At 40.7% G+C, this 16,437-nt stretch overlaps 1 protein-coding gene and 1 pseudogene across 14 annotated transcripts in view; both read right to left on the minus strand.

Annotated features, from left to right (window-relative positions):
* The window catches only part of MACF1 (microtubule actin crosslinking factor 1), a 332,073-nt gene that overhangs the window by 29,944 nt on the left and 285,692 nt on the right, over window positions 1-16,437 (minus strand). For 10 of the 14 annotated variants that reach the window (XM_045584819.1, XM_036443780.2, XM_036443783.2 and 7 more), the window contains 15 exons: window positions 15,971-16,177; window positions 14,651-14,770; window positions 14,101-14,208; window positions 11,930-12,148; window positions 10,748-10,951; window positions 9,729-9,737; window positions 8,631-8,862; window positions 5,163-5,389; window positions 3,412-3,534; window positions 3,213-3,314; window positions 2,502-2,603; window positions 2,236-2,409; window positions 1,990-2,145; window positions 1,500-1,697; window positions 482-610 (listed from right to left, as the gene is read on the minus strand). In XM_045584819.1, coding sequence (XP_045440775.1) covers window positions 482-610; window positions 1,500-1,697; window positions 1,990-2,145; window positions 2,236-2,409; window positions 2,502-2,603; window positions 3,213-3,314; window positions 3,412-3,534; window positions 5,163-5,389; window positions 8,631-8,862; window positions 9,729-9,737; window positions 10,748-10,951; window positions 11,930-12,148; window positions 14,101-14,208; window positions 14,651-14,770; window positions 15,971-16,177 — 2,310 coding nt within the window. The remainder of the gene's footprint in view (window positions 1-481; window positions 611-1,499; window positions 1,698-1,989; window positions 2,146-2,235; window positions 2,410-2,501; window positions 2,604-3,212; window positions 3,315-3,411; window positions 3,535-5,162; window positions 5,390-8,630; window positions 8,863-9,728; window positions 9,738-10,747; window positions 10,952-11,929; window positions 12,149-14,100; window positions 14,209-14,650; window positions 14,771-15,970; window positions 16,178-16,437) is intronic. The other 4 variants (XM_036443784.2, XM_036443786.2, XM_036443785.2 and 1 more) reach the window with 1 other exon arrangement.
* Window positions 5,685-6,990, minus strand: LOC118722387 (annotated as a pseudogene).

The raw sequence follows: 16,437 nt of genomic DNA on the forward strand, positions 1-16,437 counted from the left end.
TTGTCACCAAATAAATGGAATTATTTTAAAGATCAGAGATCCTTAAATATAAACCCCAATCATTAACTTCCTTTTTCTGAATAATTTGCCTAAACATTATGCCTTTTGTTCTCAGCTACTTTCTTGAAAAACTGTTAGTATCTGTTGGGTTTCCCTAAATCCCACTGAAGTAGTGTTTTTCTTAAATAAAACCACATTTGTGCTATGTATCTATCTGTCTTCTTGATGCTTTCACCTTCAAGTCAATATTCTTATGCCCACCAAATTGACCTTTTTAGAATTAACCAGTTGACCAGTCCAGCCAATTTCTCCCATCACCACTGCTGCATGTGGTAGGGTATTAAAAGCCCGTATTTAGGCAGGAGTCCTCAAGGTTGTATTATAATGTCAGTAAAAAGGCATTTCTTTGTAGATTCCCAGATACATATCAGGAGCTACTGACTATGGGATGCTATGCTCAATTTCAGGAAATCTCTATTACCATGTGTGTGTCAAGCTGTTCTCTAGCAGTTTCAGGAAGTCCACCTGTGGGTTTGGATGCAGAAAGCTGGGTCTCCATTCTAGTCAGTTCCAAAAGGAAATCTTCAATTTCACTGTGGAAACCCTGGGCCTTTTGTGAAAAGACATTAGGAAGGTCAGTAGTCAATCTTAGCTTCAAAAGTAAACATTCTAAATAATGATCTGAGGAATCTATTTTTTACTTTATTTATTGACCTTAGCAAAAGGAAGATCCATTCATTCATGTACTCATAGGTTGATTTTTGTATGTGCCCCGACCAGGAAACTTTGGGGTATTGGGAGGACACTCTAACCAACTGAGCTACCGCCCAGGGCATGAGGAATCTATTTTGAGGGAGGAATATTGGGCTGTTCTCAGGCTGTTCTGTTACTGGATTGGCATGGGGCGAATATGTTTATTTAATCACAATCTAGCAGAATTCCCCAGATCTCCTTGTAGGCAAAAGTTGGTTTATGGTTGTGAGCATACAAAAATTTATTATTGTATTATTACTTAATAAATTATTCTATTTCTATTTGAACTTCAAAACTACTTTTGCCCAACCCTGATATTATAAATGTTTGATATAACCAATGAATTGATTACGGCAATGGTCGCCAACTGGTAGTCCTCAGACCACAGGTTGGTCTGTGAGTTCCAAAAAGTTGGCGATCTCTGGACTAAGGTACTGCTGAGTATGAATATGGAGGGTCCTGACTCGATCTAAGACATAACTGAATCTGTGAACAGGTCTGTTACAGCAAAATCTACTAACTTTAAATTGTAAATAAAGAGATTAGCTACAAACTAATCCAAAAAACCCCATTAAGACAAAAGATGTTCTTTCCAGACAAGTTCCAGCCAAGAAATGATCTTCCTCTCAAGTCACAGGGGGCTCTACCCCAAACTGCTTTCCTTTCAGTGACTTAAGACTTTCGTCCAAACGTTACATGCACAGCTCTGCACAGCTCCACCTGCCTAACTTGGACGAGGCACAGACCTGCTGCAGTGTCGACTGAAGCTGCTGCTCCCTCTCCTCTGTTTTCTGTAACACTGACTCCCAGCATTGGTTCATAGTTTCCAAACGGCTCCTTAAGCTGCTGGCATCATCTCCAGCACTAGATTCAAGAAGTTCATTGCCAGCTTTGTTGACTGTTTCCACTGTGGCTTGATGGGCCAAAACATCATTTTTTAGAACCTAAAAAATGTTGAACAACAATTTATCTCTACAGATAACATCAAACCTGGTTCTCCAAGGTACACAACATCAAAAGGCTTCTGGTGGGAATAGTCTGAAACCAAAAGGCTTAGAGATGACCAACCAAAGGACTTGTATGCATGCATATAAGCCTAACCAATGACACAGACAACAGGAGGGTGAGGGCATGAGCTGGGGGTGGGTGGGTAATGGAGGAATAAGGACACATATGTAACACCTTAATCAATAAAGAAATTAAAAAAAACAAAAACAAAAAAAATAAAAAACTTACATGGTGCTTCGCTAGCTCAACTTCAATGACTTTTGGATCTCCACTTATTGGCCTCTGAGCATCTAACAACTCTTCAGTGTGAATCAGCCAACTCATTAGTTCTTCTAAAGCATGTTGGAATTGGCCAAGAGCCAAGAGAGCCCCTTCTAGCTTATGCTACCCAGAAAATGATACAAAGAGAATAATTGTTAGGAAATTGAAAGCAGTAGATAGTAGTCCATTTATGTACTCCACCAGTTGCCTTACCTGTCTATGGGCAATCTTTTCACCCAGGTTCTCCCAGAGATGTTTGAGTTCTGTCAATGGTTCTCGTATAATGTCTCTGTCTGTTTCATCAGTAGCTTTCTTTAACATCAGTTCACCCTGGTGATTGAGCTTCTCCATCTCAATTTGCTGTTGGTAAACTTCCACCTTGAACTCCTATCAAAGACATATTTAATGTTAACATCAAATCAAGTCTTTAAAAACTAAAAGAAGCAATCCTTCTTCAAAAGCCATTCCCAGATACAAACCTTCATTTCATTTAACTGATCTTTAACGGTGTTGAGGTCAGTGCCGACAGGGGGCATGGTGCAGAGTTTAATCACGGTGTTATCTAGCCAGTCAAACATAGCCTAAAATAAGAACACAAATAAGCAGTCAAAAACAAAAACACAAGGAAAAGGGAAAGAATTAGCATTATCTCTGTTAAATAAGCAGAGATAAATCAAAGTGTCAAGTACTGTTTGTGTTTTTAGATGAGGAGGGAGGTACAGAGGGAAAGAATGACGGTCTTTATTCAAATAATGTGGGGACTTACGAATGAAGCAAAAATTGGGATAATGGCCAAAATAAACCATGATCTGGCAAAACTAAGTAGGGACAAAAGTTACTATTTCTCATGGCTGGCTAGCAAGGTCAGGATGTGCTAAAGCTACTGTGCCATTGTGCTTCAAGATAAGCTGGGCGTGGAACCTCTAGCCAGCGGCTCTCCCTGTAAGGCCAGCTTCCCTGGATAGCCACCTCAAGAGTCAGTATAGTGAACACATGATGAGAAGAATAGAAATTTGGATGTCAGTACTTTTCACATAAGAAGTGGGAAACTCTGGCTAGAAATACAGGAAGAGCTTGTTGCCTTAATTAGATAATGTTGCGGTCCTACAAAGGTGATCTGCTCTTATGCTGGATTCTGAATATGACACCACGGAGGCTATTTTCCTGGGCGGACACCTCTTGGTCCTCACCTGAAGAGTGTCCTGATACTGCACAGCAGCTTGCATGGCATCCTCGAGCTTTTCTAGCCGTTCTCTCCATGTTTTGTTTAAGTTCTCCCAGGCATTATTCATCTAGAGGAAAATAGTCAACCAGATTCTTCAATTAATACTCCTGTTCAGTCTAAGTCCACAAATGTTTTGTCTAAACTCCTTATCTATTTCTCCAAACCTCGTCAATGCTCTTCTTCACTTCGGGCTTCTCAGTTTCTCCACAGGCAAAAATCAAATCTGCTCCAAGGATTCGAATAAACTCCAATTCCTCATGAAGACCATCTGTCTCTTCCTTAATAGTCTACATATAAATGAACAGAACATAAGCCAAAACAGAAGCAGAACAGAACTTCCCAAGCATTGGAAATGTAACTATAGTTCCATCAATAGCAGATGTTGAACAGAATCTGTCAAATTCATAAAAACCTTCATTGCTATTATTTCACTTATATACACAGTGATGTTTCAGACTCTAGTTATCTTTCATATTTATGTACATATCTATGAACTACATAGAACAATATATATGAAACAGTCTGAGAAAGGTATAATGAGCTTAAATAATTTACCAAAGGTTCGTCCTTCCTGCTCCCAAGATTATAAACTATAGCCAAAAGTCTAATACATTACACAGAAGTATGTCAACAAGGGTAAAATAGTATAGCAATTTAAGAGTGGAGAGACTAGAATAATAGGAACACTAGGCCACATAATCTTGAACAAAGTTAGTTCCCTGCCAGGTCCTAAAAAAATGACAGGGTTGGGGAGAGGGAGACCAGCTGAAATAAAAGGTATGGGAGAGATAATATTAAGACAGGCTTAGCTTATACTAAATGGACAAAATGAGGGAGAAATGCATTTAATAAAAAAAATTAAAAAACACACACAACAAAACACCAAAAAACTAGCCTGGCCAGAGTAGCTCAGTGGTTGAGCATCGACCTAAAACCAGGAGGTCACGGTTTGATTCCTGGTCAGAGCACATGCCCAGGTTTCAGGCTCCATTCCCAGTGGGGTGCATGCAGGAGGCAACCAATCAATGATTCTCTCTCATCATTGACGTTTCTATTTCTGTCTCCATCTTATTTTCTCTCTAAAGTAATAATAATAATAATAAAAAAGTATTTAAAAATAAAAATAAAAACTAGGCTCCCCCATAAGACTAGAAAAAGGTATGTCAGCCAAAACTGGTTTGGCTCAGTGGTAGAGTGTCGGTCTGCGGACTGAAAGGTCCCAGGTTCGATTCTGGTCAAGGGCATGTACATTGGTTGTGGGCACATCCGCGGTAAGGGGTGTGCAAGAGGCAGCTGGTCGATGTTTCTCTCTCGTCGACATTTCTAGCTCTCTATCTCTCTCCCTTCCTCCTCTCTGTAAAAAGAAAAAAAAAGAAAAAAAAAAGAAAGAAAAAGGTATGTCAATGTAATAATTATAATCTTTGGATGATGAATCCAGAATTTATTTGCTTTTCCACCTTCTATTTTTCTTTGCATTAAAGAAATATACTCGAAAAACAAAATAATGTCCAAGCATGTCAAACCAGTGGCTGGTGGGCCGCATGCCTTGTTTAAACGCATCGCTGGCCGCGAGTCTGACATGCTTGACATTCTAGCAAGGACTAAATTCAGAAATGAAAGCAAAACCGAATTTTCAAACATATCCTATTAATTGGAATTGCTAAGTTTAAAACTGACAAGAAAACTAGTTTTGTATGATGGAACCCATCACAGTTGGTGTAGGTCATAAACTTGTATTTATAATAAAAAAGGAAATCTACTATAATGAGCAGATAATTTTTTCAAGTGGAAAATATCCTCTTAAACAACTTTTAAGGCAACTCAGCTTAGCTAAGCAGTTAACACAACATACTTGGAAAAAGTGCCTTTTTCAGAAAACAAACATATAAGAGAAGGAGTTCTGTTTTGTTCTTACCTCAGCAGCTTCAACCTGTTGCTTGATGATGGATGGGTCAATGCCTGGGCTTTCCAAGTCATGGACGATGTCCTGAGTGTCTTTGATGGTGGTAAGGAGAGCTGCCATGTCATACCAAAACTTTTCCGCTAGTTCTAGGACATCAAGGAACTTAATTTCTCGTTCTTCAGCCCGAGCTTTGATGTCCTCCCAGAAGAATACCATTTGATCCAATTTGTCCTGGATTTCTGAGGGAGTAAAAAAGAGATAAGAATAGGACTTCTCCAAGCCTCATCAGAAATATCATCTAATCCTCACATTTTCACTGAAATTATCTTTCAAGAAGGTCTAAGAATTTACATATACCTACCTTAGCTTTATTATTATGTCTACATTTACATTTTCACCTACATTGGTTTCCCACAAAGAGAGATCACAGAAGTAATCTGGGAATGAGTTACCATCTAATATAAAGGCATTGCTCAGGAGGAGGAACCAAGATGGTGGTATAGGTAAAAACTGAAGCAATGCTTTATTGCAACCACAAAACACAATCCAACAAGGCATCAACACAAGAGACTGAACAGAGATGTAGCAACTCCACCTTTTCAAATTCTTAAAAACAAATACTCAAACCCCGAATCAAACAATGCATCAGAGCAATTTTAAAAATATTACACCATCATGAAGGAATGTACATAAAAGTATTTTCTACTAGTAACAAGGTTTTTTGGTCTGTAACTCTTGGCAAATTTCTTCAGAAACAAATTATTATAAATACAACCATAAAGTGAAATAATGCTTTCTTCGGAAACAATCAATTTAAAAGCAATGCTACACAGAAAATACCATTACCCCCTGTGAAAGCCAGCTGAATATGGATGGATATCCTAATACACAACAGAGCTTTTCATTTCAGAGCTATGGTTCTGCTTCTAAAGGGGCCAAGATGCATGTTCATTTCAAAAGTTGCAGCATATCCCAGTGAAAACTTAATAAGGTCAAGTGGAGGACCCTCTGTAAAAAAGGGGTAAGCAATTCCATCCTGATAACATAAGCTGCAAGAAGCAGAGGAGCTCAAGGAAGACAGTGATCCCTTCCTCTTTCTCCCCCTCCCCAAGTCTATAACCAAAACATGCTCATCCCATTGAATTTTTAAAAGAATTTTAGAAAAACCATCTATGAAGAAACAAAGAATGTCCTTATGACTGAAAATCTTTTCTGGGCAAGAGCATCTACTCATGTCAAACACTGATTTCTTTGTACTCTGACAAACTCCACAAGGAAAACCATCCCATCTACCTGTTCTCCTTGCTCCTCCTAGCTGAATTCAGGTCAGCTGATGGATTGCCTACCTAGTCTATCCAATAGGATGACGTTTCACGTGGTTGAAATTCTTTACATATACATATGTATGTATGATATTCTGTTTACAAAGTTTCATCACATGAAACTAAATTATGTCATCATGTATTTTTGAGGTCCGAGACCCCAATTTGACTGTACTATGAAGAGTTATTCTTTAAATGCTTTGACTGCAGAGGTTTTACATGATACTCATAGATTTTCAGAGCAGGACCCAACTTTTAACTGAAGTCCTGTCAGCACATCATTTCTTGTCATCAATAGCAGGGATTTTCCATCAATTTCCTGCTCCTGAAAAGCACTAGCTTGCTCCTCAAATCCCGCTGTCCCGAAGTAATTGACGACATCCGCCATGGCCTAGTCTGTAGGATTGGGATTCCTCCAGGGAATTTTTTATACCAACAGAGCCATTTTTCTCATTTTCCATGTCAATGGATAGCATGGGAAGGCTGCAGGGTTCTTTTACTTCAGCAACTCCCCGCATGGCCAGCACCAGGCGTCTTTCCCAGGTGCAGAGCTCGGTGGCTGCCAAGGGCCCAGCTAGGCCCAATGCAGCCGGCTGGGCACACCACCCATGCCCTTTTTTAATTAGGAGGGAGATCATGTCTGCAGGGGGCACCCATGAGGAGCAAGGAGTCCCAGAGCTGGGAAAAGTAGTCCCTATGGGCAGTAAGAGCTATGGGCTATAAAAACCAGTGGGGATTGGGGCTCAGTGACATAGAAGCTGCCAGAGACTCAGCTGCTCCTCCTAGAAGGCCAGCACCATGAACTGAACTTAACAAGCTCCCACACACACTTATGAGGAGAAACTGGGTTATCTGGCATCGGGGCAGGAACTCGTGGGCAGCTTTCTACCAAATGGAGGTGTTGGCAGGGGTCATTGTTCCTGTTCTGGGACCTCCACAGTTGGAGAGCTGACTGGCAGCCATTTCTGTTTGCTCCACCTTGGTGATTCCCTGAGACCCTGCCCAATTTACAACCTCACCCAAGCTGTGTGCATCAGGGCTTTTGCATATGAATTGCCTGTCCTTGTTGGGTCAGGGAGCCCCAAATCTATCAATAAATAGGCCCAAGACCTGGCACCAGCACCAGTCTGCCTTGCTTCATAGCTGGGCCTCATCTGGGCACTTCCAAACCTGATACAAAGAGGAAGAATTTGCAGATCTCTCTGTAGCTCCTGCTGGGTGGCACTGGCCTGTGGCTGACACTGCACCTCCCTGGATATCTCTACCCAGCAAAGTTATCATTTAGAATTGAAGATCAGATAAAGTTCTTCACAGACAAGAAAAAACTAAAGGAGTTCATCACCATCAAACCAGTACTATATGAAATGTTGAAGGGCATTCTTTAAGAAGAGGAAGGAGAAAAAGAAAAAAAGAAAAAATTATGAACTACAAAATAGCAACAAATACATACCTATCAACAATTGAATCTAAAAAACAAAATAAATAAATCTAATGAACAGAATAAACTGGTGAATAAAATACAATCAGAGGATTGGAAATGAAGTGAACTGACAATTCTCAGAGGGAAGGGGGATTGGGAGATGGGAAGAGGTTAAGCAAACATCTTGTATAGACATATGCATTACCTATGGACACAGACAACTGGGTGGCAAAGGCTGCAGGGCGGGGTGGGAACTGGGTGGGGAGGGGTAATGAGGGAAAAAAGAGGTACATCTGTAATAATCTTGGCAATAAAGGTTAAAAAAAATAATTTAAATAAATACAAACATATATGTACTGCTCAGATACAAAACCCCTAACTTGCAAAAGGACTGAGAACTTTATTTCCAGTGTTCCGTTGCACTTGCTATGTTTCCCATGGAAAATGTTATAAAATGTAGTATGCTCTATACACGATTGATACTGCAGTTCATTCATATTAGGGGTTAAAGGAGCATTTGTTTTCTGGCCTGGGAATCTAACTCCCAATTGTAACCTTGTTTCAATGGGCAGATGTGTTCTGAATTCTAAATGACTTCCAAGTGACTTTCTGGAATACTTATTACTTGGGGACTGCCTTCACATTCAATAAAGTTCATCTGGTGGAACACTGGAGGTAACCACAGCCTAGAATTTATTGTATCAATTTTCTTTAAAAATAATTCAATTCATCAAGCACCTTTTGCAGCCAGATCCTTGTCAGCTCCCTGAGATCGTCCAATGAGCTCTTCTCCACGGCGCTTCAGAGCTTCAAAGGAAGGCTGAAGTTTTTCTAGCTCCATGGTGGCACTCTTATTGTCACTGATGCACTCTCTGATCTTGTCGACTTCAGCAGGGATCAGTGGTGGCATACGCAAGCGCGAGGAAAGGTTCCCCAGAGTCTCCAACATGGGCTCGATTTTATCATGGAACTGAATAAATGTCAGACCATTAGCCACAGCAATACTTCATCACACTTCTGGGGGAAATGTTAGGGGATAAGGTCAAGGTATAAATCTACTACTGTCTAGGAGAAACTGCACAGAGCCTAGCCTGACAGCTATTGGGGTTGGCTAATTGTACACCAGAGCTGGCCCATCAGAATAATAAAATAATTTTTTAGTAATATACCAGAAATGTGACGAGAAAGAGACAACACTTTGAAACTGGTAAGACTCAGTGTGTCAACATCTCAGATGATAGTTGCATGCAATAGGTTAGACCAACAAGTTAGGTGCTCTCCACCAACTATGTAAATGAATGGGGAACTCAATATGCTCAATGACTTGGAGTTGAAGTTATAGCATGCAATTTAATAACCACCAAATATGACAGTGAGAAAGGAAAATGTTGGCACAATGAGAAGTAATTAAAGAAGGCCAAATCTAACCTTTTTCTAAAAGAATAACTATCTTTCCACTTTTCTGGTACTTTGAATAACGTGAATATAATTGTAAAATTTCACTTACAATCTGAAGCAGAGAGAGAAGAAAGAGGGGCAAAACAGGTAAGCTTATCTCCCCTTAAAAAAAAAGCTATCTAAAACCAACTCTGGATTCATTAATCAGAATAAATTCTATAACTGTAAGTGTCCTATAAGAAATACATGGTGGACTTCCTTAACAAAATCACTTCTCATCACTCCCTCACTTCTAGGTTCCATCCCAAATGAAACTGACATAATAAACGGCACTAATAAAATGTATCTCACTGAAGTAAAGGGAAATTTCCTGATAGGTAATCCTCAATTCTCAGCTTCGTAAAAATACCCTAATCCCAGAGGGAGTGAGTACCTTACCTCTGTAATCTGTAATGGTGGGCGCGGTCAACACAACAATGAAATGTGACGATGTGGGGAAGACAGGAGCAGGCAGCAACAACACAAAGTAACACATTCCACAATGTGAGTGGGAGATGGGACGGAAGGTGGAGGGGGGAAAAACTTGAGTAAGTACAAGTATTAACCAAGAATATTGACTAAACAGGAATAAAATACCCAGACATCACAAAAGTACCACTAACAGTAATATATTAGTTAAAAGTATGTAGTTACATGCATCAACTGCACTACTCCACTGTGGTTTCTTTCTCTTTGGCTCTTCTCTCTACCCAAGCACCTTTCTTTGAGTTAGGAGAGAGCTGGTGGCTTCCTGGGTAAGAGATCTAATGTGCTATCTTCTAAGTCTCAAAAGTAACAGGTCCAGCCGAAGCCGGTTTGGTTCAGTGGTAGAGCGTCGGTCTGAGGACTGAAAGGTCCCAGGTTCGATTCCTGTCAGGGGCATGTACATTGGTTGCGGGCACATCCCCGGTGGAGGGTGTGCAGGAGGCAGCTAATTGATGTTTCTCTCTCACTGACGTTTCTAGCTCTCTATCTCTCTCCCTTCCTCTCTGTAAAAAAATCAATAAAATATATTTTAAAAAAAGAAAAAGAAAAAAAAGAAACCCAGTCTTTATAAAAAAAAAAAAAAAAAGTAACAGGTCCAATAGGAATACGACTTTTCTTTAGGCATGTGTTGTTTCAGGGTGAATTTACCCAGAACTATCCTTGCTAAAGGATCATCACAATATAGAATTCTCAAGGAAACTATCAACAGACAATATGTGTCAATTAAGACACATTTTATCCTCCTTGTAGCGCAAGCATACCCACGATCTTGCAATAAAAATGCAGACCAACAAGGTTCCTAGTCTCTGGTTATGTACCATCAGCAGGATGGTCTTAGAGACTCCTGAGCATGGAGGTGTATCTGCTACAGAAACACCTTGCTTAGACTAAAGGACCATTGAAGGTTATATGAGTTTAAGACACACACGTACCTGAGCTGACTGGGAAACAGCCTCGTCCAGAGCCAGAGCCCGCTGGCGCACCTCCTCTTTAATTTGGGCATATGTGTTTTCTGCTTTCTGGTATTTTTCTCCCACCATTTCACCCTCTTCAGGATTTAACTCCTTTAGTTGAGGACCTATCTTTAGCAGTTTATCAATATGTGGTTTGTGTTCAGCAATGGATTCCCTTAGTTGCTATTTAAAGAAATATGGATTAAAATAAGCATTTTTATACGTTTATTTGCTTAAGTGCTTTTTTTCTTTATTGATTAAGATTATTACATATGTGTCCGTATCCCCCCTCCCCTCTCTGCCCTACCCTCATGTGCTTTGATCAGAGCTCATACCAACTTTGAAAAAACAAACCAAGTAACTAAATCCCAGCATTTCATCATTTACGGAGGGGGAAAACGCCTAAGTTTTGGGCTCTGACACTACGCGATTCTCTCATTTGTTAAAACCCAGTCCGGAAGCCTTCCCAGGCCACATCCTCTAACTCTCACCCTCCAAGGCAAATTTATCTCACCATCTTCAACACTCATAAATATTTAAATGTAGTAATTGTAATTTCCATTGTTTAATATCTGTCTTCCTCCCAAGACAGAGATACTAAGCAGGAAAAGCTACAAATAGCAACATTTCTGATAATCCAACCTCTTCTTGACTTTACTACTGACTACTTCTGGTTTACATCCTTCCACTTACAGGAATACAGAGATAGGAATAAGCACAAGCCATAAACCAAATTAAAAAAAAAACATTAAAAAAGTATCTTTTAAATGTGGTCATAGCATTCCTTGATGTGTCCACAAATCTCCCTTTCATCTTATCTACTTGCAGCAAATGCTTTATGACAGTCCTTCCTGGCTCTCACTCACTCCAGCTGGGATCTAACCAATGGAAAGAGCACCAACCACACCCTAAGTCTAACAATATCCCATTGTCATTGGGAAGATGTTAAATTCCCTTGATGTTTACTCCTGCGATACCTAGGTTCCTGATATCTATATTCTTCACCTGATTCATATTAAAGGAGAAAAGAAATAATTCAGATATTTATTTTTATTATGCAAAGAAATTCTAACTGATAAAGATTTTCTTAATATAAACTTGAATAGAACATGGAGCCCATTTTCATTTTTGCAATTAAATAAAATGAGGCATATTCCTTACCCTCATTTCCTCCTGCTGTTGCCTGAGCTGCTCATGATCAATAGCTGGAGGAGGTAATTGTGCTATCAATACCCGAGTTTCCTCAATCCAGGGGCTGAGCTCCTCATAAGTTTCCCAAAACTGGTTCACCAAGACTTGTGCCCGTTCAAGGCGGGCATAACGCTCTGAGTTGAGCAGACTTATGGCTTCATATTGCTGTATTAGAGACTCCGTCTTTTCCTATGAACAACAAAAAAAGTAGGTTTATATACATTAAAAAGTCTAAAGAAATAAATAAAATGTTAAAATATATGAACTAATAATCTAGTAAGATTGCAACTGATTTTTATTTTCTTTATTTTTTTATTTTTAAAAAAAAGTATATTTTATTGATTTTTTACAGAGCGGAAGGGAGAGAAATAGAGAGCTAGAAACATTGATGAGAGAGAAACATCGACCAGCTGCCTCCTGCACACCCCCCACCAGGGATGTGCCCGCAACCAGGGTACATGCCCAGGAATCAAACTTGGGACCTTTCAGTCCGCAGTTAATGCTTTATCAACTGAGCCAAACCGGTTTCAGCAACTTACAAATATTTCTAAGAAAATGATTACCTATACCTTATCTATACTAATCTACACTAATAAAAGAGAAACATGCAAGTTACTGTCACTCCGCCACGCTACTAGCCAATCAGAGTGAGTATGCAAATTAACATGAAAACATGATGGCAGCAGCCCCCTCACCCCCAGCCATTCAAGGCCTATGGAGGTCGGAGAAGTTGGGCACCAGTGTCTGAGGCTGGCTGAAGCCGAGGGGACGAAGAAGCTGCCTGCCCCTGATCCCAGGCCACAGACAGAAGCAGAAGCCTCACATCCACCTGCCCCATGCCTGCCCCATGTCCTGGGGGAGACGGAGAAACCAGGCCCCAGCGCCTGAGGCTGGGTATGGCCCAGGAGACTAAGAAGCCGCCTGCTCCCTGATCCCAGGCCATAACCAACTGGAGAAGTTGCTCACACTGCATCTTAGGGAAGATGGAGAAGCTGCCCGCCTGAAGTCCAGGCACCAGCACCTGCGGCTGGCTACAGTCTGGTAAATGGAGAAGCCTCTCACCTTGCAGTCCCAGGCACCAGAATTTGCCGCTGCAGCCCAGGTAAAGCCACCTGCCCACCATCCCCTGTGGCTGTAGCTGGCCTGGGCACCTATGGCTGACCAAAGGGAGGGAGGCCCGGATTATGGGTGCCTGTGGTCAGCTGGAGGAGGGAATCATCATGGGTCCTGGATGCTGGGTGGAGGCAGAGGTGGTTAAGGGCAGTCAAGCCAGCAGGGGAGCAGTTAGGGGCAATCAGGCTGGCAGGTGAGCAGTTAGGAGCAGCAGTTCTGGATTGTGAGAGAGATGTCTGACTGCCGGTTATCCCCTGAGGGGTTCCACATTGGAGAGGGTGCAGTCCGGGCTGAGGGACACCCTTCCCCTCCCTTCTTCCCCCCATGCATGAATTTCATGCTCTGGGCCACTGGTAAAAGGATAACATGCTAATTAGGTTGGAGATCTTCTGGACAACCTTCCGATGTCCTTCTGGACAAAGCTGCGGTGGTTGTGAGGGTCAAGGCTCAGGCAGCCAGGGACAAAGGGCCAAGGTGTGGTGGCAAAGGGCCCAGGATCCGGCTGGCAGTGGCAGCAGCAGCAGGGTAATGAGGGCAGCACCTTCCGCTGATCCACCAGGTTGCCTCCCGCAGCTTAGGCCAAGGGCCAAGGCAGAGGCGGTTAGGGGCAATCAGGCCGGCAATGGGGGCAAAGTAGGGGCGATCAGGCCAGCAGGCAGAGGCAGTTAGCCTAAACCAGCTGTTGGACATCATCTGAGTGGTCCCAGATTGGCTGGGCTGAAGGACCCCTCCTCCTGTGCATGAATTTTGTGCACCAGGCCTCTACTATAAAAATAAAACTGGTGTACAAACTAACTCATGGCCAAGCTTTTAGAAATGGGTGTAATCTTTAGGATCTAAAGAAAAAATATCTGCATATGATTTCAAAAAATCTATCAGATTTTTGAAAGGTAACTCAAAGTCACTCATTATTAGTAATGAAGGAAGAAAACTGTAACTTAACCTTCTTAAAAGTATTATTTTACAACTGTACTTTTAATTCATGGCAATCAAGACAAGAATATGGTGAAAAAACAAATGCAATTCACCTGTAATACAGCTTTTTGCTCCTCTCCACATGTGCCAAAGATTTCACCACGATGACTGAAGAGTTCATCCATTGAATCTTTGTGTCGAATGATGTCAATGGAGAAAGCCTTTGAGAAAAGTAAATTACAACTTAAATCAAGAAGTAAAAGGATCCCAAGTCTGTGTCAGTGAACATACCTATGAAAAATTCTTCTTTAAAAAGGCCACATCAAAAATTGTTCTTGTCTAGTCTGACACTCTGCCTATCCATACATATTCAATGCTTATCTTTTAATAGTTTACAAAAATATTTTTCCTCATGAAAATCATTCATAAAATTATTAACTTTTCCTAGATTAATGAGCCTATTTTTACCTTTTCACAAAGCAAAAAAACTCTTACGCATCCTAACCAAATATTTATAAAATTAATCTCCATCCACCATCACGACATTACATCATTCTACAATACTTGACTTGGAACAGTGGTCAGACACTCTCTCCTAGTCACTCTAAGCTAAGCTAATTATACTAGCTCAGGACATAATGGATATGCCAGTGTTACACTTACCTTCTGTACCTGCAGTTGTGCTGTGGTCTGGTCCTGTTCCAGACGAATTGGACCAAGGGCCATCAGTTTCCGTTTTGTTTCAGCAACCCAAGCTAGTTCTGCATCAGCAGCTTGCTCATACTAATAGACATATTGAAGAAAAATAACCATGTTATATAGAGCGAGGGCATTCCTTCTTAGAATTCAAATCAAAATGCAAACAATTTAGAATTGTTTATACTTCAACAATGTGAGTTGATCCTATTTCAACTTCTTTAGTAAGAAGTTACAGAACCTACAGCTAGAAACAACAATGGTCCCACAGTTAGTATACTTCTAATCTGTTGTAATAAGGCTGTGTTCTTTCTGTCAATCCTTCTGCCTATCCATACATTTAAAAGGTTTTGTCATGTTTAAATATAAACTAACATGGCAGCAGACAGCTGAGTCAAGTTAACTTGGAAGTACTCCCTCAGCTGGAGAAGCAAACCTTTAAAAAGTTAAGAAGTGACAAAGAGAAACTAAGAACATATTCTACTTGACTGCTGTTTGATCTGGGTCCTTGAATCTTTTATCTCTACTCTTCAACTCTGCCAATCTACACTAATATTTAAAGAGAAAAGAAAGCTCTCAAGCATGATAATTTTATGCTCAATTATCTGGCTAAGATTAGAGATATTTATCAAGACATACTGGAATGCACTTGCAGTCAGAGCAAACTTCTGTGTGGTTCACAGAGCAATTATTTATCACTATGAACCCAAGAAATCATGTAATATTATTTTTATACCATGCATATTAATTAGATGCATATCCTGCTACAAAGAAAAGCCAGTAACTTTTTCAAGAAAGTGGGGAGGGAAAAAGATGGAGTGCAATATGATACCTGTGTTTACTTGGGAGGGTACTATTTTGGATGGCTCTGCTATTTTGGTTGGCATATTTGATAGTAATTATAGTTCTTGGTTCCCTCCCTCTTCCATCTAATGCTAAACAGTAGAGTATGACAAACTAAGATTGTGATGCATTTGCATCTTGTGGTCTAGGTATAATCTACACCCATTACCACCTACCTTGTTCAGGGCATTAGCTAAGGAGAAGGCAGCAATTAGACTCTTCCCAAAGTTCTCTGCTCAAAGGGGTCAAATAATTTGGGTCAAATCAAATCCATCCTTACATACCTTTACTCAATTACTTCTCATCACTGAAATTATTGCATTGGATTTACCTCCATCTCATTTTTTCTATTCCTGAACCTATATTTATGTGGGTCATAGTTTTGTATTTCATACACGTTTTCACTGCCTGATACAATAATGCAGAGGTGTTTATAAACATTACCTGTTGTGATCTCTGAATAGCAGCATCAATCTCCTCTACCCTTTGTCCAACAGTGTCGCTGACCAGCTTGTACTGCTCATTAGCATCCGACACAAGTTTATCCAGCCCTTCTCTGGCTCTCCAGGGCACCAGCTCTAAGAGCGCACGGCTCACCTCATTCACCGTGTCCAACACCAGCCTGTGCTCCATGACCTCTTTCTTTAATTCCTAAGGAGGGGAAAAAGTTTTCAGGCCAGACCTTGCTAAATTCAGCACATTAGCAGCTGTGCTGGGTGGAAAAGTGGTGTCTCTGCCACATATCCCAACAGGGCTTTGACCTCCTTCCTTTACTTATTTTTCTGTCTCAGATTTTTCAATCGTTCCAAGCCTGATTTTAGGCTTAGCTGCTGCTTAGGACTGTCTGTACTTCTTGAGCCAAACTCTCTTTGCATAAAACTATTAGTGCTTCTTTCTTTTTTCTCCTTAAC

The sequence above is a fragment of the Pipistrellus kuhlii genome, unplaced genomic scaffold (assembly GCF_014108245.1).
Source record: "Pipistrellus kuhlii isolate mPipKuh1 unplaced genomic scaffold, mPipKuh1.p scaffold_m20_p_2, whole genome shotgun sequence".
In the NCBI taxonomy this organism is placed as follows: domain Eukaryota; kingdom Metazoa; phylum Chordata; class Mammalia; order Chiroptera; family Vespertilionidae; genus Pipistrellus; species Pipistrellus kuhlii.